The sequence below is a fragment of the Polyodon spathula genome, chromosome 12, assembly GCF_017654505.1.
Source record: "Polyodon spathula isolate WHYD16114869_AA chromosome 12, ASM1765450v1, whole genome shotgun sequence".
NCBI lineage: Eukaryota > Metazoa > Chordata > Actinopteri > Acipenseriformes > Polyodontidae > Polyodon > Polyodon spathula.
The window spans coordinates 7,817,619-7,845,377 of NC_054545.1; the positions used below are offsets into that span (position 1 = coordinate 7,817,619).

A 27,759-nucleotide genomic window follows, 5' to 3' on the forward strand; every position below is an offset into this window, starting at 1 on the left:
TCGTAATAAGCAAGGGTATAATGGCTTGCCGATGTTGCTGCTGCTGCAGTTTTGGTCCATTGAACGAGGATAATGCAAGATTCTTTCTGCTGGCACTATTGATCATCCTCTACCTCCTCTGTGGTGCCGCTGTCTTTTCAGCTCTGGAGCAGCCGAAAGAAAAGCAGGCAAAAGAGAAGTGGGCGCAGAAGTTTGACAATTTCACGCAGAAGTACAATCTTAGTAAAGCTGAGCTGGTGAACTTTCTGAGGGATTATGAAGACGCCAACGTTGCTGGGATCCGTGTTGATCACATTCGACCACGCTGGGATTTTACTGGAGCTTTTTATTTTGCGGGGACGGTGGTTTCAACTATAGGTAAGTTGGTAAAGTGTAGGGAAAATAAAAACGTGGGATGCCACCACTTTTAACCTTACGGTGAAAAATAATTGTATGATCCTATATATATATATATATATATAATTGATATATATATTATATATATATATATATATATATATATATATATAGGGGAGACCGGGGACAGTTGTAACACAGGACGGTTGTAACACCTTGAATTTCTCCAATCAGAAGCAAGCTAGAATGCCATCAGTTACTCGACGCATGCTCAGTTTATGTCTCTAGCTGTGGAAGCGCCCTGAGATTTTATCTACATCAATGGATTTTTAACCTAGTAGTAAATTTTTTTCCCCACTTTCCTTTTTTATGATCTATATCTTTGTTATCCAGTTTATGGATCCATGCTTTTAGCATTCTCATCCCTAATCTCTGTACTTACAATTGGCACAATTGGTTGCTCTTAGTTTTGTTGTTTCTTACTGGAACATAAAGTTTAGTAATGGCTCTCTGGGTTGGGACACGTGTTGTAATACGTGTTACAATTGCCCCCATAGACCAATAGCTGAACTACAGTATTATCTGGGCACATGAATCCTGCACCTAAGGAAAAAAAATGTTCATATGTCACAATTGTGACTCAGAGTGACATATTCTTGCTTGATAAGGCCTGTAATTTTAGGGATGTTAAAACGTTTTAAAAGTATGACAAAAAAAAAAAATTGCCTTATGTGAAATATTTTATTTTTCAAAAAGATGTTCAGTTTTTGGGTTAAATAAAAACAAACATATTTGCTTCATTTGAAAATTGATTTTATTCAATAAAATATTCAATTCTTGAGTTCAATGAAATGTGCTGTTGTTTATTTAATTATACTTCACAGAATGTTACATCTGACCCTACCCCCTGTTACAAATGACAATGACAATGGGGTCAAATGTAACATCGGAAACCTTACATTTCAAGTCCTCTTGTCATATGTATATCAGCTCTTAAAGCATGATAACTATAGGGATTGGTAGAGGACAGGTGTAAGTTGTTTGTATCAAAGTCTGGTCAAACTAGCTCAAACCATCTGTGTGTAATGAAGAGAAAGGTAAAAAAAAAAAAAAAAATGTTACAACTGCCCCCAGTTGTATATATCTAAAAATTATATGTATAGTATATGTAATGTAAAGTACATTGCACAATTTAAGTACTGCTAATAACTAAAAGGAACTTTATACGTCTATATCTGTATCCTGCTAATTTTATAATTTTCTATGCAAATGTATTTGGAGCTGAGGAGGAAATCCTGTGTTGTGAATATATTCAGATAATGTAAAGTGACATTTCAGCTGCCTGCCTTCTTTGTTTCCCCTTTTCTTCCACCACATGTTAAATTACATGCGATCTTTTGTGGAGTCACTGGCAGCACAGTAACTTTAGATAAAAGACAAAGAGAACAAGCAAGAATGTTGTCATCTAAAAGATGCACTACATGTATTCACTGTGTTTATAGGAGATAAATATACAAGCAAACAACCTCTAGAGGCAGTTCCTATCAATCAGCATTCAGTAAATTTAGTAAAACAACAATTATATTCTGCAAATATTTGTCCTTTTCTTTTACTTTGCTAGTGTAATTAATGTAGCTATATCCTCTCATTTGGCATAAGTAAGAATTCATTTGCCAATGAGAAGCTAGTATTATCTCTAAAATTAGGAGAGTAGGCTACTTTATTGGGATTGAATTGAATGCAATTTGAAATCTATCACACTTCTTTCCTTTTCACAAATGAAACAAACTGACAGACCTGTTGAGATCTGAAACAAAAGGTATGATGTACAGTGTGTGGTTTGATTTTTTCATATTGAACTACATGTTACTATGCCTTTGTCTGTTATAATGATTGTGTGACCGTGCATTGTTTTGCCGCTATTTTTAGGCATACACGTCGATCAGAGAAAGCAGAGTTAATGTTCATTCCTTTTTGGTGCTCATCAAAGGTGCAGGATTGGCAGAACCGGAGTTGAAATCCTCAGTACAGGATATTGCAATGCAATGTAAGCTTCACACGTTATCCCCCAAGCATATCCCAATGTCATTAAGGGGGAGAGAGCAGATTTCTTCAAGTTCAATTGATCGTTGGCCCAACTAATCAATGACAATTGTGCCAACCTGTGAGTTTTGTGATGTAGATTATAGTTAAGCTAGCAAACTAATTTGAATACTAATGTTTTCCTTAAATGAGCTTAGAAGTATTAAGTGCAAAAGGCAATCAATTAAGATAAATTCCAATCAGCGACATAGATTACTAATGTATTTAAAACCAGTTCAAAATTCACATAAAATAATTAAATAAACAATGCATAATTTGATCATTTACATGTGTGTTACTACTGTATTTGTAAGCTTACATTCTTGCAGGTACCTTTTTTAAAACAAAATTTTGCTTCTGTAAACTGGGCATTTTGATTTTAATCAATGCACATGTGTACCTGTTTGGGTACAGGGTCACACTGGAATGAAGAGCTGTGTGGTCCGGCTGTCTTTAAAAACACAAACCAGTTCCATTTTATTTATCTCGAAGTGCTTGCAGGTGTTCACTTAAATAATTGATACTTAATGATGGATTCAATTACAAACTACAGAGCTGCTTCAGTGTATTATTCCCATGTGTAATGTCATATTTAATGGGCCCTCAGTGGATCTGACCATGCTAAGTTCCTGATGTGTCTGGCTGGGGTCTCACTGGCAGTGCAGTCTTTGCTGTCCAGTAGTGTAAGGGAGGAAACCCTGAGGATTCGATGATCCCTGCTGCTCAAGCACCCAGTGATTTCAGGCAAGGAATCCCCCAGATGGACCCTTTCCTCCAGGGTTCAATAGCTTGATTTCCTCCGTTGCTAAGATTTGAAAGGTGAACAGAGGTGTTACAATGTACAAATCAACCTTTTTTACATATATGTACCAGCAAAATGAGTAAGGGCTCTACTAATCAGCAACTGACCACTGAAGAAGCAACATGTCTACAAGATTAAGTGATACAAATTAGTCTAACAAAATGAATTACAACTTTAATGGTTAGTTATCCTATTTGATTTGATTAGACTGATTCATATAGTCCTCGACTACATTTTATGGTAAAGAGATTGTAATGCTACACCACAAGATGTGTTCTTGCATAAAACACTGCAACATGTGAATAAGAAAAGAGATGTACTGCACTGTTTTAAATGCAGAAGGCATATCTTTAAAAAAAATATTTATTTCCTGTACCAATTCTTGCGACCCTCTCATCTCATGCACCAATACTCTAATCAGTGATAATGATAAGATATCAACGCATCTCCCCAGTGTTGAGGAAACCTAATGAATGCAAAGCAAGCAGGCTTGAATAAAGATTTAGATTAACATGCTTGCACCCTGAAGAAATGAAAAACTACAGCAACAACTCAGCCACCTAAATGCATACTTTTACTTAGTGGTTGACATGTATTTAACTGTGGAAGCCTGAACACACAGTTCACTTTGGATAATGATTTCAAATACATGAAATATCAGGTCCTGCTTTCCCATTTTAACATGCCAATTACAATGTAGCATAGGCATTGATCATTTTACAGTAACTTCTTACAAAAGGGTCACAGATTGCTAAGGTTGTGCTCTGAAAGCTGTGCAATCTATATTTTTGTTCTTTCCATATAGTAGAGAACTGGATCTCAAATCAGTAAACTATCAATAGTCAATGTAATCTAGAAATGCCTTGTTAATTTTTCCTACACCCTGACAATAGCTTTGACAGTTCTCCTAATGTATTCAGGATTCTGAATTCATTTTCATTTACATTTGTTTCCTATACACAGTGAACTGCTCTGGAATGTCCTGTTTTTCTTTTCTATCAGCCCTGCAATCTTAGCATCAGTCTTGTTGCAGACGGATTATTGTGTGCTGTCTAACACATCATGCTTTTACAGTAGTTACTGAATCTTATGCCATAGATTTTATTGTGCACTGTCATATTTCTAAGCAGAGTTTTTTGTGTTGCAGTGGACTCTACATGTTTGTTTTTTCCCTTGGCCAATTAATGTAGCTGAAATATATGACCAAATCTGACACAGGAAGGTGTACTTTGCATACAGGAAGAGAGATGCATAAAATACCTTAACAGCTGTATTATGTATGCTAGTTTCAGATGACAGAAACACAATAATGATAACTGTGATTATTAATAAAAATGTTCATTACAATAAATAATCGATATACAAAAAAAATCAATAAAATCACTGTAATCGATTAATGTGCCATCCCTTAAAGTAATATGTTCAAAGGATCCCTTCATTTTAAGAATCAACATGCGTAATACTGTATTTGAATGTACTTCATACAGTAGGTCTAATAGCCAGCCTTGCATTAACTTTTGTTCGGTTATTAACATCTCTGCATTTATTGCTTAACAGAGCATGAGTTGTTGTTAAAGGCTTTGTTCTATTGCTAGATATTTCCTTGCTGTCACAGATTGCATTGATGGTGCAAACAAGGGAAGAAGACACTTACAGGGGATTTTAAAGTTTGAAAGTAGTCAGTCAGTACACACAGCAGCCCACACACTCAGCGTAGAAAAAATAGCTGTATTGACCATGGGAACGTTTATTTAAGGTTCCAGCTCTCTTATGCATGATACATTGGTTACTTTATTAATAACTGCCTGTATATACTGTATCAATATCTAATTTATTCAGGGCTGGCTTAGCTACTTAACATGGGGACGCTTCTGTTCTCTCAGTCTGTAAGGGAAAAGAAGGAGCTTCAAAGCAGCAGCGATCTACTGGGAATTCATCGTGTGTTGTGTAGGCAATGTACATTGTGGGACTGTATAATGTTTATGGTAATTAGCTTCAAACAGACACAGTACAGAGAATGAATAACAACAGTCCAGCAACTGGAAGATTAGAAAGAAAACCAGTGGACTGAAATATTAAAGTTGCCAGAGTCATTGATTCCAGTGAACAGGTTTTGATGCAAACTAATTACACCGGGATTGGAAGGGATTCTTGGAAACATCAACATGTACAGTACAATAAAATCAGATAGAAGAGCATTCATTACATTTCTCTTCATTCATGGAAACTTGTGCGGCCTAATTAATCCTCTTACTCTTAAAGAAGGATCTCAGAATAGGTACTGGTAATCCACCTTTCTCAAGCTTGGTCAGAGTGCGAGTGCAAATGAGCAGTAATTTATGAAAATTCAGAGGATAGAAAATATTCCTTTCAACTCCTTTAAGTGTCATTTTGCTATTCAGGGGAGGCTGTTTGGTGTTTCTTTTGCGTGGGTGTGTCACTTCAAAATGTAAAGGTGTAATGCTTGAGACTTAAGGTGATCAGAGAGTTTTATTCATAAGCTACCCGCCTTCTAGTTTCAAATGAGGTTTTATGTTTATTAGTAGAAGAAAAAAAACAAATGTTACCATAGAAGGGTTTTTTCCTTGCTCACAGCCATTGCCATTCATTCTGTGCTGACCATTTGCTTCATTCATTGTAGGCTGGATTATATTTATTAGGATTAGGAAGTTGATGTTGTTAAGGTCAATTACACAAGCTCTGTGATAACTCAAGGGAGTTGGATTTTGTTGTAAGTAGAATTTGCAATTCTCGTGTCACAGGTGGTTTGGCTAGAATTTTAGAACAGTCCCTGCTAGGGTGGAACAGGGGTTAAAAAAACAATTAGAATAGGAACCCATGCCAATTCATATCATGCTTGTGTGCTTCCAGGCCAGTTTATGTATTCCTCTACCAATGACGAGGAAACCCTGATGAATACCAGTTATAGCCACTGCAAAAGCCGTGGTGAGGGGGTGGTGGTGTTTCGCATCTCAAGGCTTCCAGACATTTGCAATGGAAATTTTCCTTTGTTAAGGCTATTGTCATGTCTATCAGTGTAGGAAGCTGTGGATTGAATGACATGTATGTATGTATGTATTAAATATTTCATATTTAAATTTTATACTGTTGTATGTTCTCTTCATAACTCTTTTAAACCCTTGGCCTACAGAAAACATCTGTGCCTTTCTTGTTTTTCTTCCATAAAATAAGTACCAGTAATAGTGTTCTGTGCCCTGTTGGTATTATTAAGGGCCTGCATGTATAAATCTACTGCTCCACTGACACCAGATATTTGCCCCAGAGCCTAGTTCAATTTGGCAGATCATCACTTTCTTGTTAATGTTCCTTTCTGACACCACATATAATGAGACTGAAGCACTGCAGCTTTTTTCCCTGTGTTTTTCTTTTTCTAAATAGGCTAAAAAAATACTTATTCCATCCCTATGTGTTCCACAGTGGGAAAACTGACTTTTATTATGTGAGTCTTTATTTCGTTCCATTTTATTATGGGGGGGTGGGGGGGGGTTATGCCTTGTCGTCTCTGTCAGGCAATGAATAGGTTTATAAGGGAATCTGCTCCACAAACTACTTCTCATTTACATTCAACAGTAATGGTATTAAATACCTGTATTTTTCAATAAATATAAAGTTTGTGAAAGGATTATTCAGGTATAGGGTTGTATCTTCCACCATTCTTATCATCCTTGCCAGTTGTTCCTGCAGTAGTACATAAATTCAATAACCAACCAGAGGATATGACTAACAGTAACGCTTATAAAAAATATATATGGAGAGTTTTTATGTCATCTCTGTGTAACAGGCAGTTTATACATTGTAATTACATATACTGTACAGCATGTGAAATGAGATCATGGGTTTTGAGCCCAGAAAAAGCTTTTCTCCAATCGGGATGAATTCCCAGTTTGGTAACTGCTAGGTTGCTTCTTATTTCACAGTCTACTCTTTTCAGCAGAGATTCTAACTCAGTGGGAGATAATCTCAGGTTCAAACCCTGTTACCAGCGCAGTCTCATATCAGTTAATCCAAAAAGTTACACATTTACCTTTAGATTTAGAGTTGCCCATTGAGATGTCAGCAGTCATCAGTAAGGTTGAAATAGGGCCATGGTCATTGTCGTCAATGGCAATATGAAGCTAAATATGTCTGAAACTAATATGCTGTTTTTATCCACATTGCCTCCTGAACAGAAATTAACTGCAGGAGAGGAATACTGTTCTCTTAAGATAATTCTCGCCTCACCGATATAAATAATAATTTGATATTGTTTCGATGTGATTGTGCATGACTGTCTGCTGTTTCTGGAAGCATGTAAACTTCATCTGCCTGTGAGACAATTTTCTTTTTAAAGCTTAAAAGAAACTTATGAACTGCTAATACCAGCCATGATGTTTATTTGAGTGAGATGGTTTAAAAAAAAAATGAAGGAGGGATGCCTGTAAAACATTACTTTTGCTTTCTAAAAGTAGATTATTGCTTAACGTCTCTACTTAAAAATGAGTTTACTTGTGACATTCTCATTTTTAAATAAATCCATTAAACTGTGAAACTTACAATATTGTGTCTAATTAATGAACAATTTGGGACCATTATAAGTTAGCCATTTGGCAGGGATAAAGTCTTAATGATGTTAATTTCAACACATTTTTTACCATCCTTATCCTTTTACACTTTGCAGGATTTGGAATGACCACACCTGCAACGATTGGAGGGAAGATATTCCTGATATTTTATGGCCTTATCGGATGTGCAGCTACCATTCTGTTCTTTAACCTGTTTCTAGAACGTCTGATCACGGTCTTGGCATACATCCTCAAGGCATGCTACGAGAGGCAGCGACGGTGGAAAGGGGGAATGCCCCAGGACAACAGAAGGAACTCAGAAGGGCGGGACAGCCTTGCTGGCTGGAAGCCCTCTGTTTATTATGTCATGCTCATCCTGTGTGTGGCAGCCATTATCATCTCCTGTTGTGCCTCTGCCATGTACACGGACATTGAGGGCTGGACTTACTTTGACTCACTTTATTTCTGCTTTGTGGCGTTTAGCACCATTGGGTTTGGGGATCTGGTCAGCAGCCAACACATGAGGTACGAGAACCAAAGCCTCTACAGGTTGGGTAATTTTGTCTTCATCCTCATGGGGGTCTGTTGCATTTACTCTTTATTTAACGTTATATCCATTGTTATAAAGCAGATTCTGAACTGGATTTTAAAGAAGCTAGACTGCCGCTGCTGCCATCGGTGCCGACGAAAAGTGTTCAGGTCTCGAAGGAACGTCGTGATGCCTGGTAACTTCCGGAACAGGCGGAATAATTCCATTGAAACAGACATAATCCATGAGAGCGAGACTGACGGCCGCAGAATGTCTGGTGAGATGATCTCAATGAAGGACTTCTTGGCTGCTAACAAGGTGTCCCTGGCCATCATGCAGAAGCAGCTTTCAGAGACAGCCAATGGTAATCCAAGGCAATCAGGCTCCAACTCTCAACACAATGGCTTTTCAGAGGGAGTAGGGGCCCTGGCAATCATGAACAACAGATTGGCAGAGACCAGTGTTGACAGGTGATAAATGTGCAACATATGGAAATTATACCTGAAGTATAATGTCAAATCTTTATCCACAACATTCTCTAAATGAATCCAAAGGCACCTCATGGCTGGCCTTGTCTTATTTATTTGTTTGTTTTTTTGCACTTTTTGTTTTTTTCTTGAAAGATCCAGCTTCTTCCCTATGATTTTTCCATGATAAAGCTCAGAGATTGAATTTGAAGAGATGATAAACCAGGAGATTTTTCAGTCTTTGTTATGTCCACTGCAGTGGCTAACCTGTGACCCTCCAGAGGTGATAGGCTAGATAATTAATCCACTGTGCCACATGGTTCATGTTAATTTGAGGGGACAGGCTTATTCAGAATATGATGATGAATTTTAAAAATGACCATGTAGTCAGCTAGTTATCATGCTGTAAATGTTTCTCTTTTTGTATGAGGAAAGTCTTGCAGAGGATCGTTATCATTCCCATTATAATACACCATGCCAGCTTTTTAACATTTAACCTCTCCTGCAGCACAAATCATTGCCTGAATAGATAAAGGCACCAGAAAATAAATTGAGATGATTACAGGTTTTAGCTATTTTCCGATTACTTTGTGTCAGATTGCTTCATTTTGTACCACCTCCTTTAAAGTTAGCAGAATTCTCTGTGACTTTATAAATAAAAATCGATTTCAATAACAAACATTATTGGAATCTTTTAAAGAAATACTGTGTATTGACTTGAATGAGATGGCAAATTCTGTTAGCTAATATGTGGTGTATACAAACAAAACGGAGTAAAACAGTTGAGAAACATTGAATTGATTAGCTCTGTAAGAACGATCTGTAAGTACTAGTGCTTGGTGTCTCCACCTGCGAGATTTCAAAGCACTGACTTTATAGACCCACTCTGTACAAAAAAATAACAATTAAAACAATAGACTGTGTATGATTTTTGAAATTAGATTTACTTCAGCTGGGCAGAATTATCAATATGATCCTGAAGAGAGAAGCTGCTTTATACAATACTGTGGAAAACTTAATGCATTCGGGTATTACCAACACTTCAAAAGCCCTTCCAGCAACCACAGTGTGTGATGCAGATTTAGACAGCTGAGAATAAACAGAAGATCTATCTGTAAAAACACTGCAGATTAATACAGCTGTCCTCTTCCTGAAATGAATCAGCAGAGTTGCATATGGCTTTGTTTACTTCAAAATTTCAGTGTGGAGTGCCGCAAAGGCAATATATATATATATATATATATATATATATATATATATATATATATATATATATGTGTGTGTGTGTGTGTGTGTGTGTGTGTTGACTTAAAAACGTGAAATAGATTAGTTCATTCTATGAGTTCAGCTCGTAAAAAGTTAATCTAGCCAGCCTCACTTTAGGGACTTCAGAATCGATGATCTGCCAGTTCATTGACCTTTAAAACACCCACACATTTGTACAGATCATGTCTGTACAGAGTATCAGAGGCAGAAAAAAATGACATTAGAACAGAAATGATGAACCCTGAAAGGCACATCATAAATTGCTGTGATCTGTTTTTCTACCTGCTGTTTGTAAAGTTGCTGTGAGTGTTTTATTGTGTGTTGTATGTGGATGGAAGTAAGGTAAAAAAAATTAATTAATTAATAAATCAGCAATTTAGCTTTGCAGCTGGCAGTAAAATTGCCCTTGACTTATCCTTGCCCCCTGTGTCCTCCTTTTCTTTTTTCGTGTTTGCTATCATTTTTGTAGGGTGCTTAGCTCAGTCTCCAAGGCATTACAATTAAAGTGAAGGTACACTGAAGATTGCCAAGGGTAATTAAACAGCTGTCCATTAAAGCAGCCAGGGCTTAGCACATGGAGATTGGTCAACTGATTGATAGACCTTTGGGACAGCTAACAAATTCTAACGTCATGCTTTTGAGAGATCACCTTCCAATTTAGACTCAGGAAAGAAACTTGCAAATCCATTCCTTTGGATGTTGTCGGAATACATCAGCAAACTGAAATAATCTGCTTTTCTAACAAGCAAAACCCTTTGGTTATTATACTTATATTAGCTTCCCACCGTCATTACAATTCCCCAAGAATTTGATTGCTGAAATTTTCTATAAAAAATATTTTTTTTAATGTCTCACAGTCTACCAACTTAACAATGAATCCAGGTATAGAAACAGCTTTGATTTACTGATGGATGTAGGAGTACAATTATGGGTGAACACATAATGAAATTATAGACTTGAGACCAATAGACTATGCAGTACAAATAGAATTGTCACCATGCAGATACTTGATTTGTATTATTGAGACATTATGTGCATGCTGCTTGGTGGTTGTCTACAGTCTTGGTTAATCAGGTAGATCACCAGTTGACCATCCATTAAGGATTTCACATACCTTTCAAGCTACACAGCTGGCCTATTTAACTCCATGGCAGTAGGGAGCTGGTTACTTCTAAATACGTAGGGAGGGAGCCGTGTACTGAAAAGACCTATTCACACCGTACTTGATTCAGCAAGTGAATGTGAAAACATAGGATTGGTGTCTATTTTTGCAATTACATGGTGTGGCAGCTAGGGAAATTGCCAATGACCAATCTGAGAAGAGTTGCCTATCACATTGCGCGCGTCTGCCACCACCGGTGTGAAAGGTAATGTTGCAGCAAAAATATCACTATCGCAGGACAAATCACATTGCATCTGGTGTGAATAGGCCGTCAGGGTTTCACTGAGTAAAAATGAAAAACAGGTCTGCCTTGAAATTCTGGTTAATCACTACTGCTGTTCTACTCAAATACATACTTATGTGCTCTTTCTTGACAGGTTCTAAGCAGGTTACAATGATTGTCATTTCTACATCAGGAGCTTTGTGAAATGGTCCCCGTTTGTCAAACCTTGAATAAATCTGGCAAGATTAAAAAAAAAAAAAAAAAGTTAGTTAGATAAAAATAATACTTCCAACCCAGATTTACACTTGGTAAACACATTGTGATAGACTACTTGACTTTAATACAACATCTAAGATCTTCATTTCTATTGAACAGAGGGGGACAAACATTGCTTGAAATCTGTAAACTCTCCTTTTTCTTGGAAAACAGTGATTTACATTGCTTAATCATTCAGCCAGTATCAAACTAAAAATCAATCACTGCAAAATAAAAGAAAATGTGCATAAAACTTTGCAGGCCTAGTATACAAACATTTTATTTGAGCATTTTCATTTATGAACAAGTTAACACTGTTGAAATAAACTTGAACCATTTGAATGCTTAAACATCTTGAATGATATGTAATGCCTACAGTCTTTGTAAATGAAATTACAAAAAGAACATAAATATTTAAATATGAAATTTTACAATATTTAAGATGCTGAGGGACATTTATCTTTCTTAGTGTGTATCGGTCATGAACTCCATCTCTAGCCTGTAATAACTCAGGAAGATTTGACTGTTAATCTTATCCAACAGGGAATAGATTAGCTTAAATCTGCTCTCTATCAAACGCTAAGCTGGTGTAAATAATCATAGTCTGCTCTCCTTTAGCTTAAAATATCTGTGTGGTTGTTTAATAATGCAGCCACATACTGAATGGCTCTGTGAAATATGGAATAGATTACAAATGTCATACTTTTTTGTGCTGGTGTTAACCAAAGTAAAACTAGCATTACAGTTTGTTAAATATTTTATATTTTGTACCAATGGAAGTATTATTTAAATGAGTTCAAATATTTAACAGGTGTAAAGGGAGAAAAACAAGTAAAGGCCAGTACCTGTCATGTCTATGATTATCATGTTGAATATACTGTAATAGATTTTTCTTTTTCAACACGGACGATGATATATTCTGTCATTTCTAAAAGTGAATAGTTTTGTTTCATTTGTGGAGGCCAATATTGATGAGAATTCAAAGATAACGTTTAGGTTTGGGGATTACCATTTAAAGATCAAACCTGAAACAACAGTGACTACAGATCAACACACATTGAACAAGAGGAAAGGAAAAACAGTCGACCACCCCATTCGAAGAAATTATTTGTAGACAACGATCATGCCAAAGGCCATCTTTCCAAAAAAATCTTGATCTCTATTCTTCATTATGGTAAATTTGTGTAGGATGTTGCAAGAATTAATCATATTTGAACACTCCCATTCCTTTAAATCAATCATAATATTGTGATTATTCTTTTGGTTAATAGCTTTACTAGCTAGCTGTTGATCGGACAGCTGACTGTATAATAGACAGAACTGCAGTTTTTTTTACTGCAGTTTACCAGGACTCCTAATATAAGAAACATGTTTTGTGTGAACTCAATTATTATTGAGCTTCCCAGCATCAGACCCAACACAAAACCATCCCCTACAGCCCTTCATAAAAAGTGTTTGAGTAAAATCAGTACAACTAGACAGTTAACAGCTCAGCTCCCATTCAAGTGGAAAAGCTACTCAGATAAGGTCCATGACAGATCCTTACTGCATGTGAAATGTTCCAAATGCAAACACTAAGTAGTTTGCTCGTATATTTCTTTGACTCCAATATCACCCCAAAAGAGTTTAAATGACAAGAATCAGAATATAGTGCTTAGTGTGGAAGAGCAGCATAGCCACAAATGAATATGAAATATTTATTGTGTAACAATTTGTATCCGAAGAAACTTACAGTGCCTGATGTTGAAATAGACATGCATTTGTTTAGCTGGAAAGTTGGAAGATAACATTAACAGGTGAAAATAGAAGGAAATGTTCCAGGAGTCAGACAAACCTTTGAAAACGTTTATGTTGGAACACCTAACCAACAGTAACTCTGTTGAAACCATTTTACTATCATTCCTGTGCTTCTAGCACTGACATCTAAACTACTTTGAGATCTGCTGAACCAAAGAAAACAGTGGTCTCGCTTCATATTGAATGCAGGGGTAATTATCACAGAGAATGCATTAGTGCTACACATACTGGGGTATGTTCAAAGAAAATGTCACATTTCAATGTAATTTTTTAAATTTATTTTCAAGTATCACCTACATTTCTCTACTTGCAAAGATCTGGGAAACTTAAATCTCTATAGTGGAAGTATAAAAAATAAATAAAAGTATCAACCCTTGAATGTAACTGACATCTACACATGATTATACTAGTATTGCAAACCAAATCTCTGAGCACCATGATGTCTTGATATCCACATTTGTGGTACCTTTTTGTACCCATCCAGACTCATATTGACTCATCTTTTTAATAAGGATGCAATAAATGCAGCGATAGAAGCAGATTAACGTGACACACTTTAGTTAAGGTTTTGCATATTGATATTTATGAATGTTTACCTTATTACATGAAATGTATATTTATCTCCCTGTGATTAAGCGTTATTATACAACAACCAGACATTGCTCTCCCATCATTTTCTATGTAGGTCAGCACATCTTAGATGACACTAATGAATTAATGACACCTGTTCTAAAAGCATGTTTTCTCACGAAACTCTTTACAGAGATGCTCAGCCCTGCCCTCAAATAGGTAACTTTTTCAGTCAAGTAGAAGAAAAAATGATCTCTCTGTTGAAATACACCTGCGTCTATCTGTTTGTAATATGATTCAGGTTTGTTTGTGTATTCAGCTAAATGTAGAGAACATTTCAGAATATAAATTAATTTTCCCAGAAGAATGAAAGTGGGTTCAAAATAAACAGATAAGCACCCTCTTCAGCAAGCTCAGCATGATTTATTTTATTGGCATCTGTATGGTTTTAATTTGCATTTCCCTTCTGTCCCTGACATGGAGACAGAGTAGTACAGAGTAATATAGAGCGGGTTAGTGAAAACGCTGTGACATAAATATTGTATTTATCAAAGTGCCTTCCTTTCTGGCAGGCAAAAAAATAAATAAATTCTAAACTTGACTTCTGTTGCAAAAAAAAGAGAAAAGGTATCTGTATTAATTTTAAAAACATTTAAAGACACACAGTGCTTGAAGTAGGATTACTTTTTCAGGCACTGGTGTTTACAGAAAACCACAGCTTTATAAATACTGTATTTATCAGACAGACTCAAAATGGGTAGAAACAATTTCCTGGAAATGTACTATTACCATGAGAGACAGCATCTGCCAAGTTGCATTATAAAGTATCACAAGTGTAAATTACTAAAACAGCGTATGGGGTATATGTGATTGATCTAAACAGCTGGGGATCTCAATCCCACCACTGTTTAATTAATAAAGGCCCCCAAGTTCCAGTAAATACCCAACGCCAACCAAGTTCATTATCGAACTCGTTCAGAGTAAATGCCGCTTCTGTTGCTATTTTTCTTTCCTCCAGGCACTGAATTCAGTTGAAAATATCGCCTCCTTTGGGTAATATATGCCCGTTTAAAGGACATGTTAGAATTCAAGAAAAAATATTAAACAAGTTACAGTATTTAAAACAAAGTGTATTATTTGACCTTGCTTAACTGAAAACTATTTGTCTTTTATTTATTAACTAATGTATTTACTTTTTTTTGTTTGCTTTAATAAATCACTTTGTTTTTTGTAAATTCTTGATGGCATTCGTGCCCGCAGCTGTTTCATATTGTTGGAAACGCCTGTAAAGAACGCAGAAATGTCGTTTTTGCTTGTGTTTCTTTTTTTTTTATATATTTTGTATTTCTTTATTTACAATAAAACCTTTACCAAAACGAGGTAATAATTCACATCAATAAGCTTTGATTTTGAGCATGCCATTGTTAGCTCAAGCACGAAACCTTGCTTCATCATGTTTATCTCCGATGTCACCTGTTCTAAACAGTGAATATTATTTTCTACCTGTCTTGGTCTTTTTTTTGTGTTCCTGAAATGTTACTGGTAGATTTTAAATGTATTATTCGCAGCACATTCGTTTCTTAATCTCCGTCAATGCATTAGGTTTCAAAACTATTTTGAGTTCGCGTTTTCAAAAATCTCACCATTCACCCTGTTGTGGTTTAGTTTGTCCCAGACTTCTTTGCCGTAGAGTGACGTACTTCCTGAGAGACAGTCCGCTTCGTTGAAGGATGGTGAGTGAGCAAATTCAGAGATCTAGGAAGATATTTTAGTTTAGAAATAAAATAAGAACACTTGGTGTGGCAGCGTTTACTCTGTTTATTGAACGGCGTCCATTGAGACTAATTAGAATATCAAAATAATTGCTCTTTTCTAACCACACGGCTGTGTCTCAGATTTGTCTAATCATTCCAGCTCTTACCGATGTTATTTTGTACTGTACTTCATTTTAACAATTTACACGGGTATGTTTTGGTAGCTTGGGGGGTGCTATTTTGAAGTAAGATATCGTATTATTTTATTTGTAACTCACGATGTCTTGTGTATATATAAATAAGAGACACATTATATCCATGACGTACTGTTTCAGGAACAAAAACAAAGAGCGGGCCAACATTTCAGTATACAGATTAACACGATGTGTATTGGTTTTTAATCTGACTTTTTTGTTTGTTTTGTTTTAAATAAAGTAGCTGTAGTTTTATTTTACGCTGCAAAATGAAAACTATATACTTGCGGGTGCAAATAACTGGATTCATTCGCATGGTCTGATAAAACATTGTAAAATAGCTGTCAACAAAAGCACGCGTTGTTAAGGTACAAGAATACGCTTTAGTCTACGATCGAATTTTGTTAATTCCTGACCGGGGTGAAGTTTTTCTTATTGTACATCATTATACTACCTCTAAAGCCCTTGTCTGCATTGTGATATGTATTTTGCATTTGATTATGACATTACCTGTGTAGAAGATTAAAATCTATACTGGGAAACCAAAGTTCAAGATTTAAATTCAGCATTGCCTTTAATTGAAATTTGAAGTTCTCCCTTTTCATTGTTAAAATGTATTTTTCAGGGTCAAAGCCAGAGTGGGGGACATGGACCTGGTGGTGGCAAGAAGGATGATAAGGTGAAAAAAGTTTTTCTTTTGACATTTAAGTTGATATCTGAAATTATATCCACTTTTTATAATATCTGTTGTAAGTTGCAGTTTAAAAATAATAATTAAGTGTCATAGAATTATTAAAATGTATTCTGTTTGCTTTGGCAAAACTGAAAAGCCAGACAAATATAACCCAAGAACAATTTAAACAACTTGATCTTCCCTATGTACTGCATTGTACACCTCACATTAGTAAAGGAAATTGTGAAGTAATCTGTAGAAACCATTTTGACTAACACAAATATTTTAATCTGAAGGATAAGAAGAAGAAATATGAACCACCAATTCCAACCAGAGTTGGCAAAAGGAAGAAGAAATCAAAAGGACCAGATGCGGCTAGCAAGTTACCCTTGGGTATTAAATATATATATATAATATTTATTTATTTTTTAAATCAAAGTACTGTATAGTTTGGGGAAAATAGGTACCATAATTCATATACAGCATCTCTATCTCTCTGTCAAGATTTGTTTTTTTTTTTAGCATGTCTGGACACGACTGCAAAAGGTAAAAGATAAAGAAAATGTGGTTTATTTTTTTGTTAAGGATTTATGATTGTCCTTTGTTTGTCATAGTGACCCCTCACACTCAGTGCAGACTGAAGCTTCTTAAATTGGAGCGAATTAAAGATTACTTGCTAATGGAAGAAGAATTTATCCGAAATCAAGAACAAATGAAACCCCTAGAAGAGAAGCAAGAGGTATTTCAGTTTAAACAAATGGATTGGAATGGAGTGTTACAGTGGATAACTTCTATACCTGTGCCAGTATATCTGTCTATCACAGTTGTTTTCTGTTATTCTCAGTCAAGTTCCATTACATGTGTTGTTCAGTAAAACATTCATATTTTGTTTGTTTGAACAGGAAGAGAGATCAAAGGTAGATGATCTACGAGGAACCCCAATGTCTGTGGGTACTCTGGAGGAGATCATTGATGACAACCATGCCATAGTCTCTACATCTGTGGGTTCAGAGCACTATGTCAGTATTCTGTCATTTGTAGACAAGGATCTGCTGGAGCCTGGTTGCTCTGTCCTACTTAACCACAAGGTAATAATATTAATGCAATATTTGATAACTCATTATTTTAAATCGGCATACTTAATTGGTATTTCATTTTATTGACAAGCTTGTCAGTGATTTTTTTTTAATACTGCTGATGAAGCAGAATATAACCTTTGTCATTTGAAAATGGTACATATTTGTGATTCCACTTGACGCATATGTTTGTTTGCTAGGTTCATGCTGTCATAGGAGTTCTGATGGATGACACAGATCCTTTGGTCACTGTCATGAAGGTTGAGAAGGCCCCTCAAGAGACATATGCAGACATTGGAGGGCTAGATAACCAGATTCAAGAAATCAAAGTAAGGACAATTTATATCTTACGTTATAGCTTACTCTTTTTTGGGGGGGAGGGGAGCGACGGCAAAGATTCAGTGGAAGCATACCTCTGTCCTTATGTCTCACTTTTATGCATGTACAGAGAAGAGTTGGTTAGGACATTCTTTTGCACACGCTGGAGGTTCATGGTGACCTGTTCGTGATACTTGTTACTTTTAATTTGTATTTGCAGCCTTGGTACACGTTTGAATAGATGTTTGATTACTGTGTTTTTTCTCTCACAGGAATCTGTTGAACTTCCACTTACCCATCCAGAATATTATGAAGAGATGGGTATCAAGCCTCCAAAAGGAGTTATTCTATATGGGGCTCCTGGTACAGGTAAGAAATTAAAATAGTTATCAATTATCCTCTTTTAATTTATTTTTCTTCAATTTGGTAGCACTTGGGTGTTGAGAGGCTAATTACACAATTATATTTTTTCAAAAGGCAAAACTCTGTTGGCCAAAGCTGTTGCGAATCAGACATCAGCTACTTTTCTTCGAGTGGTTGGGTCTGAGTTAATTCAGAAGTACCTGGGTGATGGTCCAAAACTTGTGCGGGAGCTGTTCAGAGTGGCAGAGGAGCACGCTCCTTCTATTGTATTTATTGATGAAATCGATGCCATTGGTACAAAGAGGTAAGCAATGGCTGTGCCTTGTTTTTCCTCTCACACTTTGTATTGGATAATTGAACAATATTGTATGATGTAGTTTACAGACATTACAAAATAATAAGATAGCAGGTACAATATGATTCATTACCATTTACTTTCCAATAATGTCTAAAAACACGGAAACACTTAAGTGTAATAACATCCTGTGATTGGTTTGTATGCTATATTTGACATTAAAATTATTTCAGTTATTAAACAGTCGATCCCACATCTTCTCTTTGGTTGTTCTTTGGTATTGATCATAATTAGGGCTTCTGATTTTTGGTTTTAACCGATAAACCCCCACCCCCCACCCCAATACAAAAAAAACAAAAAAACTTTACCAGTGCAGTTAGGCATTGTCCTTCCTGACTTGTATTTCACATTGATTCGTTCCGAATACGTTAACTTTAATGAAAGTAACCAAAACAATAATTTCATACAGTATATAAAAAACGAAAGCCCAGAAAAAAACAATTTATATAGAACTCAAATAGCTAAAAATAAATTATAAATAATCACCAAAAAATGAAATTAATAAAAACGGTAAAACAAAGCCCTAATCATAACATAAACCACTCAATAATTGACATCCCCTAAATAAACCAGTAGTTTTTCTGAAACATGAGGTTGACACAATTATTAATGTTGCTTTTTGTTTTCAGATACGACTCAAATTCTGGGGGCGAGCGAGAGATTCAGCGTACAATGTTGGAGCTGCTCAACCAGCTTGATGGTTTTGATTCCCGCGGTGATGTTAAGGTCATCATGGCAACAAACAGGATAGAAACGCTAGACCCAGCCCTTATCAGGCCAGGTACATAACAGGAAAACGTAGATGCAGTAATGCAGTTCCAATTTGTGTAAACCTGTGTAATGTTACTGCATCCTTATTAAAACTATATCTGTATTTTAAAGATAACCCAGATGTTTTAAGAATACTAACTAATACATTTCTGATGTTAAATTTGAATAGTTGAACCTTTCTGTTTCATACAATGAATATTATACTTGTGCCTGGGTGTGGATGTTACAATCTCCTGTATTTAACCCTGTCATTGTAGGAAGAATTGACCGTAAAATTGAGTTCCCATTGCCTGACGAAAAGACCAAGAAGCGAATCTTTCAGATCCACACAAGCAGAATGACGCTGGCTGACGATGTAAACTTGGATGACTTAATTTTGGCAAAAGATGATCTTTCTGGGGCAGACATAAAGGTAGTAAAATTAAAAATCTCCAGAGTTTTGTTTTTGTCATAGATTGAACTAGAGCAAGTTTTTAACTGTTTCTAAAGAAAAAATATGTTGATAAATAATGTTGTGGCCTTTGTTAGTCACAGTATAAAGTACAATGGCTACTACATGTGCCCTGTGAACTGGAGTGGTCTGGTAAATAACATAAGCTCATCTACATAGAATAAGGATGGGCATAGATTTAAGCAAAGCTGACAACGTGTGCTGTTGCTTTTACATGAAGCTAAATGTTAACTCTGTATTTTGGAACAGAATTCAGTGAAATTATGTATGCTTTACGTTTCATAGATTTCCTTTTAGTTTGATTTAAAGTAATTACTCAAAATCATGTAATCAGTGCTGGGACAAATATTCGAATATTTGAACGAATATTTAACATGTGTCAGGATACAAAAATCAGATGTTTGCATTTGCTAGAAATGACAGAAATACCTTGCACTTATTTACCGTCTCACCAGAAGTTGAAAATGAAAAATAAAAAAGCTCTGCGATATGCAAAATTTAATATATAAAAAAACAGGGTCAACACAGCAGCTCTTGAGCCTCTATTTAAAAGTTTTATACAGAAAAAAGTAAACAAACCAGATTATGCATGGACACGCATAGTGATCTCCATGGAAAGCTACCTAGGTCAAAAAATTGTTGTGCTGTTTTAGAGCGAGTCTGAATCTCATGGGACAGAAAAAAAAAAACAAGCACGTCATTCTGAAATGCCTTGCTTATACAGTGCCCAACTTGCTGGAAATGTTGTGTAGTGATTTATATATAGATTGTATATATTATATATATTTGTTGTTGTGACTTATGGGGAATGTAATAAACAAGAACCAAAACTTTTTTTTTTTTCCTTTTTGTTTTACAATGTCATTTCCACGTTTTGTTTTATTTGGAGTGTTTTAAAGTTACATTTCAGTTTTCGTTTGCTTGTTCAGCTACAAAAAGGCACAAGTAAACCTCAAGATATTAGTTTATGAAAACGTGTCTGTGGCCACTGCTTACTGTGAAGAAACAGCAATGGCAAGGAATGAGAAAAAAATTAAATAAAAAATAGTTAAAATGCAGGATCAACTTATGTACAATTTATGCTCTCTTATGCTGCCTATGTTCTGTGCAATAAGTTGGCTTTTATTGCCTTTGGAAAATGAATGACTATCTGAACGAATATTTAAATTGAGTTAATATCCAAACACAAAGCTTGCTTTAAATTTAACTCAATTATAGGTTTGTGTTTCGGACAAGGGGGGTATATATATATATATATATATATATATATATATAATTAGAGACTCCTGAGAGAGAGAGAGAGAGAGAGAGAGAGAGAGAGAGAGAGAGAGAGAGAGAGAGAGAGAGAGAGAGAGAGAGAGAGAGAGAGAGAGAGAGAGAGAGAGAGAGAGAGAGAGAGAGAGAGAGAGAGAGAATTGCTTTTGTTATGACTTGTTTTTTTGTTTCAGGCCATTTGCACAGAAGGTGGATTGATGGCATTACGAGAACGCAGAATGAAAGTGACAAATGAAGACTTTAAAAAGTCCAAAGAAAATGTTCTTTACAAGAAACAGGAGGGCACACCAGAGGGACTCTATCTTTAATTTAAGGAAGAAACCTTTACATTTCTCTTCATAGTATTGACAGTATACTCGTTGCATAAGGATGTAAACCGCTGTATATTAAAGCAAGCACTGTTGTCTGTATGACCAAGGAGATTTTGATAAAACTCAGTGTTTGCATGAATTGTGATATCCTTGCTGGGGCAGGGTTTTAAGTCATTGTAAAGCATCTTATTTGACAATAAAATATTTCATTTCAGAAATAACATTTGTCAGGTTTTATGTTAAATATTTACTTATCCACAGTGTTTCACTAAAAAAAAATTTTTCCTAAACTCTTCGTGATTTGTATGGATTGGAGAACTTTTACAAGAACTATTTTAGTTTGTAGTATAAATAGTATATTGGATTAGAACGTCTTTGATTCGAACAAGCATTTTATTTTGTGAAAATAACACAAATCATTGTTTTTACCCAGATTTTGTTTAATAATTACCAGACATCTAAACATACAGCATTAGCATTTATATACATTCTGAAATTCATTTATTCGTATAAACAATTTTTAGCAAACATCACATTAGCTTTAGAAAATTGGATTTATAAATTTGTGCTGCTAACCCTACTTGTCATAGCATTAACAGTGCATCTGTTAATATATGTCCAAACACAATCTTGCTGAAACAGCTGTATCTGTGCAATGTTAGCATAGGTTGGAGCACCCAGTATAGTGCAATTTGCGCCCAATAAAAATGATGCAACAGAAACCCTGCTTTGAAGTGTAACAATGTTTAAAGTTGCTCCATATACTGTGAATGTGATCTGTCAAAGTACTAATGGTCAGGTATGCATGATCTCCTGTCTTTGTATTCTGAAGGGAAGTTTATTTGGAATCCACCCCCTTGTAAAGTCTATGTTTGTGGTGCCACCTGCTGACATCATTGTGAATAACCCTTCATCATCAAAATCTGGAATACTGCAGAGTAGATGATTGGTGTGTTTGAAAATTCTAAATACACTAAAAAATACCTACTTTTAAAAAGAAAGAAACTCTTATAAAGAATCTTTTTTATTTATTTTTTTTTTTTTTTAGAGTGCTAGACAAAACCCTATTCACACAAAACCAGCACAGTTGATATTTATACCTATACAGATATTTTTAAACATTCTGATCATGAATTATATAAAGTTTTGGATACCTGGGCATCATCAGATATTGTTAAACATTATTCAAATCCTCAAGTACAAATAACTCTACATTTAATAACCGCATAGCATTGCGAAGAACTAAGTTTGCAACCTCAGGTCTGTACAAACTGGATATCAGCCTATGAAATAGATTAGTGACTCTTCAGTAGTAGTAGTAGCCCATTGTCTCCCTTTGAGTAAGGTGATAATCATCAAGCCCCTGGCCCTGAAAGAAAAAAAAAAACTAGCTAATTAGTTTCTGACAATTATGTCTATGTTATGGTCTTGTCAAAAGTTGCTGAGTGATAATGGAGGTATCATTTGAGAGAAACATTGTGGTGACATGCAATACAGTTCACAAACCAGATCTCATATCTGTCAGAATTTCTTACCTCAATGACTTCAAACTGCATCCTCTGTTTCTCTTGTTCTGCTCTCCTTCTCACCACAACCTACAAAAAAAATCTATATAAATAAAAGGCAGTGGGTAATTAAACAGTGGGAATAAACTGTTAAAACTCAATGAGGATGACAGCAGAAATATACACTATTGAGCTTCAGTTGATTCCCTATTGTTTTTAAAGTATGTGTTTGGGGCAACCCCTGCTGATAACTCTGAATATGTATTTATCAAAAACGAACTCCATCCTGTAATCTGTTGAAAGGGGTGTTTATTTGAACTAACATTTTCATTGATGACATCATCTTATTTTGCAAGGTTGATAAAGTAGAAACTGTACATAATACCACACACTGCAACATCCTATGTACTTCGGATCTCTACCTACTCTGTAACATGTGGACACTAACCGTACAGAGAAACAGGAAAATCATACTCCATTCTAGGCTAGGCATTTGGCATGATTCTATTTCTCAAACCAAGTCACGACCATTAAAACAGGACGCAGCCCAGTGCTCCTGTCTCACCGTGACAAGTATAAACTGTTAATTACTCACAAAGACTGCAATTCCTGTCAGAATAGCCAAGGCGATGACTATGATGATGGCAGCAAACCCTGGGGAGATGGTCTTCATGTTGATGCGTGGGGGCTCATTGTCAAAGAACAGGACTTTGATTGAATCACGCTCAACTTCCAGGCTCCTGCCATCAACTTCAAGGGAGAATTTGCTCTTCTTCAGCTGTAAGCAAAAGACGGTTGCATAACGTTTTAATCCGATGGTCTCAACTTTGCCACCACACAATTCAGCACCATTGACACTGGGCACCATTGGTGGTAGACTCTGAAAGTGAGGCGAAGCACATGCATGGAGACTAAACTGCATGCTGATGAAGGCATTAGTAGGTTTGTCCATCTAGTGGTGAAAATAAGAAGTAACATAAGAGCTGTTTCACACCACTAGATAAACACTTTCACATAAAGGAGTACAGAGTAGGCATTATTTTTAAATCAGTACTTTAAGGTTTTTTTATGTTTATAATCATTAACTTAGGTTAAACGGTGCTTTGAACATTAACTAACCCCCTCTAAAACATTTGAAAAGGGCCAAACAAAAACAGACATTTCTTAAAACAGTCCCGTAAAGTTTTGTTAATAGGGCGCTATGATTCAACAATTTGGAGTTTAGCTTACTCCAGCTTGATATCAGTGATAAAGTACAGAACAGTAACTGTGTCCTCTGGTTTAGCTAGTGGAGGTCCATGCACCATCAAGTTGCACTATAACATCAAGTATGTTTCTTAGGTAACATAAAAATATGTTAATGATAATTCAGTGATCCAGTATTATTACTTAATTCCTCCATTAGTGATACCTACATCTCTCTCAATGTAGTAGGCCACTGTAGCTACATCTACAGGATCTTTGGTGCCATTCTCACTCAGTCTGATTGACACCTCATGGGACAGCTCTTGAATCTGCAGCCATCAGGAACAACAGAATTATAAATCAATGAGTCACACAACCCTGATCAAAACACAAGCCTCATAGAAATTGTCTCTTGCTAGGAAAAACAATTACCAATAATTGCCAATGATTCTCAGGAGGCATGTACAAGTTTTCATTTGGTTGACAGTAAAAATGTATTATAAAATCAAACCAGCAGACCCTACCCATTGTGGTATAGAACCATCTACTCACAAGCAAAGGCCTGTGTAAGGTTCACACAAGGGGATTATCAATGGCATCTATTCCCAATCCTGTATTGATTCTATATGCCCTGGGATGCATCTGAATTGCTTCACTGTTACTATCCAGGGAGATGCTGTAACTACAATATCCCTAACATCTTGATTACCATAACAAAATGTTAAAGTATAATATTGAGCCAAAATGTAATAAAAAAATAAAAAAATTAAAAAGTGTTACTTATCTTTGTAGGTTTGTAATTTATTCAAAAATAATTTCTCACCAGTGTATGGAGCTTTCCATGCCAGTGTTTACAGTGAGATTAAAAACTGGGTGCTAGAAAAGACACATTGGGATTTCCACCATGGTTAGTGTGTTTGCCAGCACATTCATTCCTGTCTAACATGAAAATACTCACATGGGCATTGCTACAGCTTGAGCAAGATACACTAAATACAATCCAAAGCTGAAAAATACTGAAATATCAGAATATATGCCATGAATATAAAAAGCATACGGTAATATTATTTTTCTAGACGAAAGATATATATATATATATATATTATTATATATAATTATATATATTATATATATCTTGTACCTGTATGACACTGGATGTGAATAAAAGATCTTAAACCAAACGGACGGAAACGTGTATTCTTTGACCAGTTTAATGGCCAGTTTCCTGAAACAAAAAACAGTAAAAACAACAATTAGTATTTATTTATAATCTAAAATAATAAACACATTTAAATATATTGCACTGTAGACTTAGTTGTTAACTAGTGTTACAAACTGCGTATGTTAGGGTAAAACAGCTAAAGGTGTGGTCCTGTGTGGTTTGTGCCACTTAAAACATTTAAATCTGTCAGACAATGAAAATGACATACTTTATTTTTTTTCTTCTTACCTTTTTATGATGTTTGCAATGATTCTTGGTGGCTGTAATTGCAATTTCTCAATGCATACATATGAAAATCTCATTTGAAGTGACAGATTCTTACTCTTATACATCTGGTGACTAACCATACAGTGAAACCGGAAATATTCTATTCTATGCTAGGCGTTTGAGCGCTATATCTTTGAGGTCATAAATAACTAAAAAAGAACCTTTACCTACCTTCGTACCTCCTCTTCTGTTCCTGTGTAAAACATAAACTCAACTTTGAAGATAAAAAAAATCTCGATGAGGCTGTGGATTTAGAAAATTACATTCATAAATGTTTTGCTCTCATAATAGATCACCTTTATTTGGTTTGTCTTATAAAGATAAAATGCTGGACAAACTACCATTGAATAGTGGTTCCTACTGCAACACGTTGTGGGTTAACACAGCATTGGAATGCCTAACAATAATACTAATCCAGACCATTCAATTCTAACGAGAATCACAGTGTAGCAAAAAGCACCATTACAAACCACTACAGGCGGTTAAATAGATTATACTATTCATACAAAAGCAAACAAATAGTGTTTTTTTTGTTTGTTTTTTTATATGCTACAACAGTAAACTTACATGTCTGGGAAAGAATACCCAAAACTAAAATTAAAATGGGGAAACAACCTTGGACACTGATCCAGTGTCATCTTTACCAGGACAATAGCACCACTATCTAAAATGGTCATGTGACATCCAAGGCTGTAACAATACATTTAATGTACGTCCTTACTTACTGAACACGTACAAGTCGATCGCATTTCGGGTCGTCTCCAGTCTTGTCAGTGACCCGGACCCCAGCGCTGTCCACACACCAGCACAGGTTGGAGTCGTCGTCACACTGCTTGGCTCTGAAGGTGCCATTCCTCTCACACTCTGGGTCGTACACACTGTCCATATCCAGGCGACCCCCGTGGGGACTGCCCCCGTGCTTACTCTTATGAAGCATCTCCAGGTGCATCAGCCTGCATTTTGGCGTCACTAGAGGAAATATATATATATATATATATATATATATATATATATATATATATATATATACACACACACACACCAACAGCCAGATGGCTGGGGATTAGTACCAGTGTAGAGTCAGAAAGTGGTACATTGTCAGAAAGTGGTACGCGTACCAGTTTAACGGCAAAAAATCATACACTCAATGGAGAATGGTACTGCACAAGTCACTGCAAACAAGACAGACTGCAGTTCACCTGCAAAATGATATACGTTTACAATTTTAGATAACCTAATTTGTTACTCATCCATTGAAGTCACATACATTTGCATAATTGTGAAAAAAAAATGATATTAAGAAGAATTTTGAGGGCCAAACTCAGTACATCGCACCCCTTGCAGATGGTCGTTTCCTTGTGTTCTTAAGTAAAATCATGTGTGCATGCCCAGGCATACACAGTGTACCACTTTTTTTGTATGTACCACAAAATAACACCACACCGGTTTATAAGACCTGAGAGGTTTATGTTAGAACATTAAAATAAAACTGTACTGTTGAGTATACTACAATGCCTGTTTACAAATAAATATACTGTAATATTGCAATATTCTGCACTGTAGTAAATATATACAATTGAACAGAAAAATTATTATTTAATTCCAAGAGTATTCTTTTAACTAAAAATGCAATTTAATATCTTTATTGAAACAATATTTTTTCAACAGACTTGGACTGGCTGGCTGTAACAGTATTTTAATTATATTGTTGATATCTAATAAGGTACATTTCTATAGTAAAATAATGTATTTTTCTTTGTTTGTTTTTTCATGATCCAACGAGCACACTTGGGTATTTAAAAGCACAGCAAATTGTCTGTTTTATCAGCTGGCTGAGTATTGCAAGGCAACTGTTAATGTTCTAGAGAAAGGGTCTGTCACTAAACCTGCTGTCAGTTCAAGCTGGCCTGCTTCACCAGTTCTGAAAACCCACAGAGGTCCACGTTTTAGTATCTAACAGAAGAAAACAGGCAAGAGGAGCGAGCATT

The 27,759-nt window shown here is 35.7% G+C and overlaps 2 protein-coding genes across 2 annotated transcripts; both read left to right on the forward strand.

Annotated features, from left to right (window-relative positions):
- On the forward strand, positions 1–8,785 carry LOC121323872 (potassium channel subfamily K member 13-like). The gene is made up of 2 exons (XM_041265175.1): positions 1–357; positions 7,899–8,785. Exons 1-2 carry the CDS (start codon positions 21–23, stop codon positions 8,783–8,785), a joined length of 1,224 nt encoding a protein of 407 aa, XP_041121109.1. The 5' UTR covers positions 1–20.
- Positions 8,786–15,728: 6,943 nt separating this feature from the next.
- Positions 15,729–21,810, forward strand: LOC121324754 (26S proteasome regulatory subunit 4). Its single transcript, XM_041266908.1, has 11 exons — positions 15,729–15,784; positions 16,625–16,678; positions 16,969–17,065; positions 17,287–17,411; positions 17,575–17,760; positions 17,949–18,077; positions 18,339–18,435; positions 18,544–18,733; positions 19,414–19,565; positions 19,813–19,967; positions 21,455–21,810. Exons 1-11 carry the CDS (start codon positions 15,782–15,784, stop codon positions 21,587–21,589), a joined length of 1,323 nt encoding a protein of 440 aa, XP_041122842.1. The 5' UTR covers positions 15,729–15,781; the 3' UTR covers positions 21,590–21,810.
- The last annotated feature ends 5,949 nt before the right edge of the window (positions 21,811–27,759 follow it).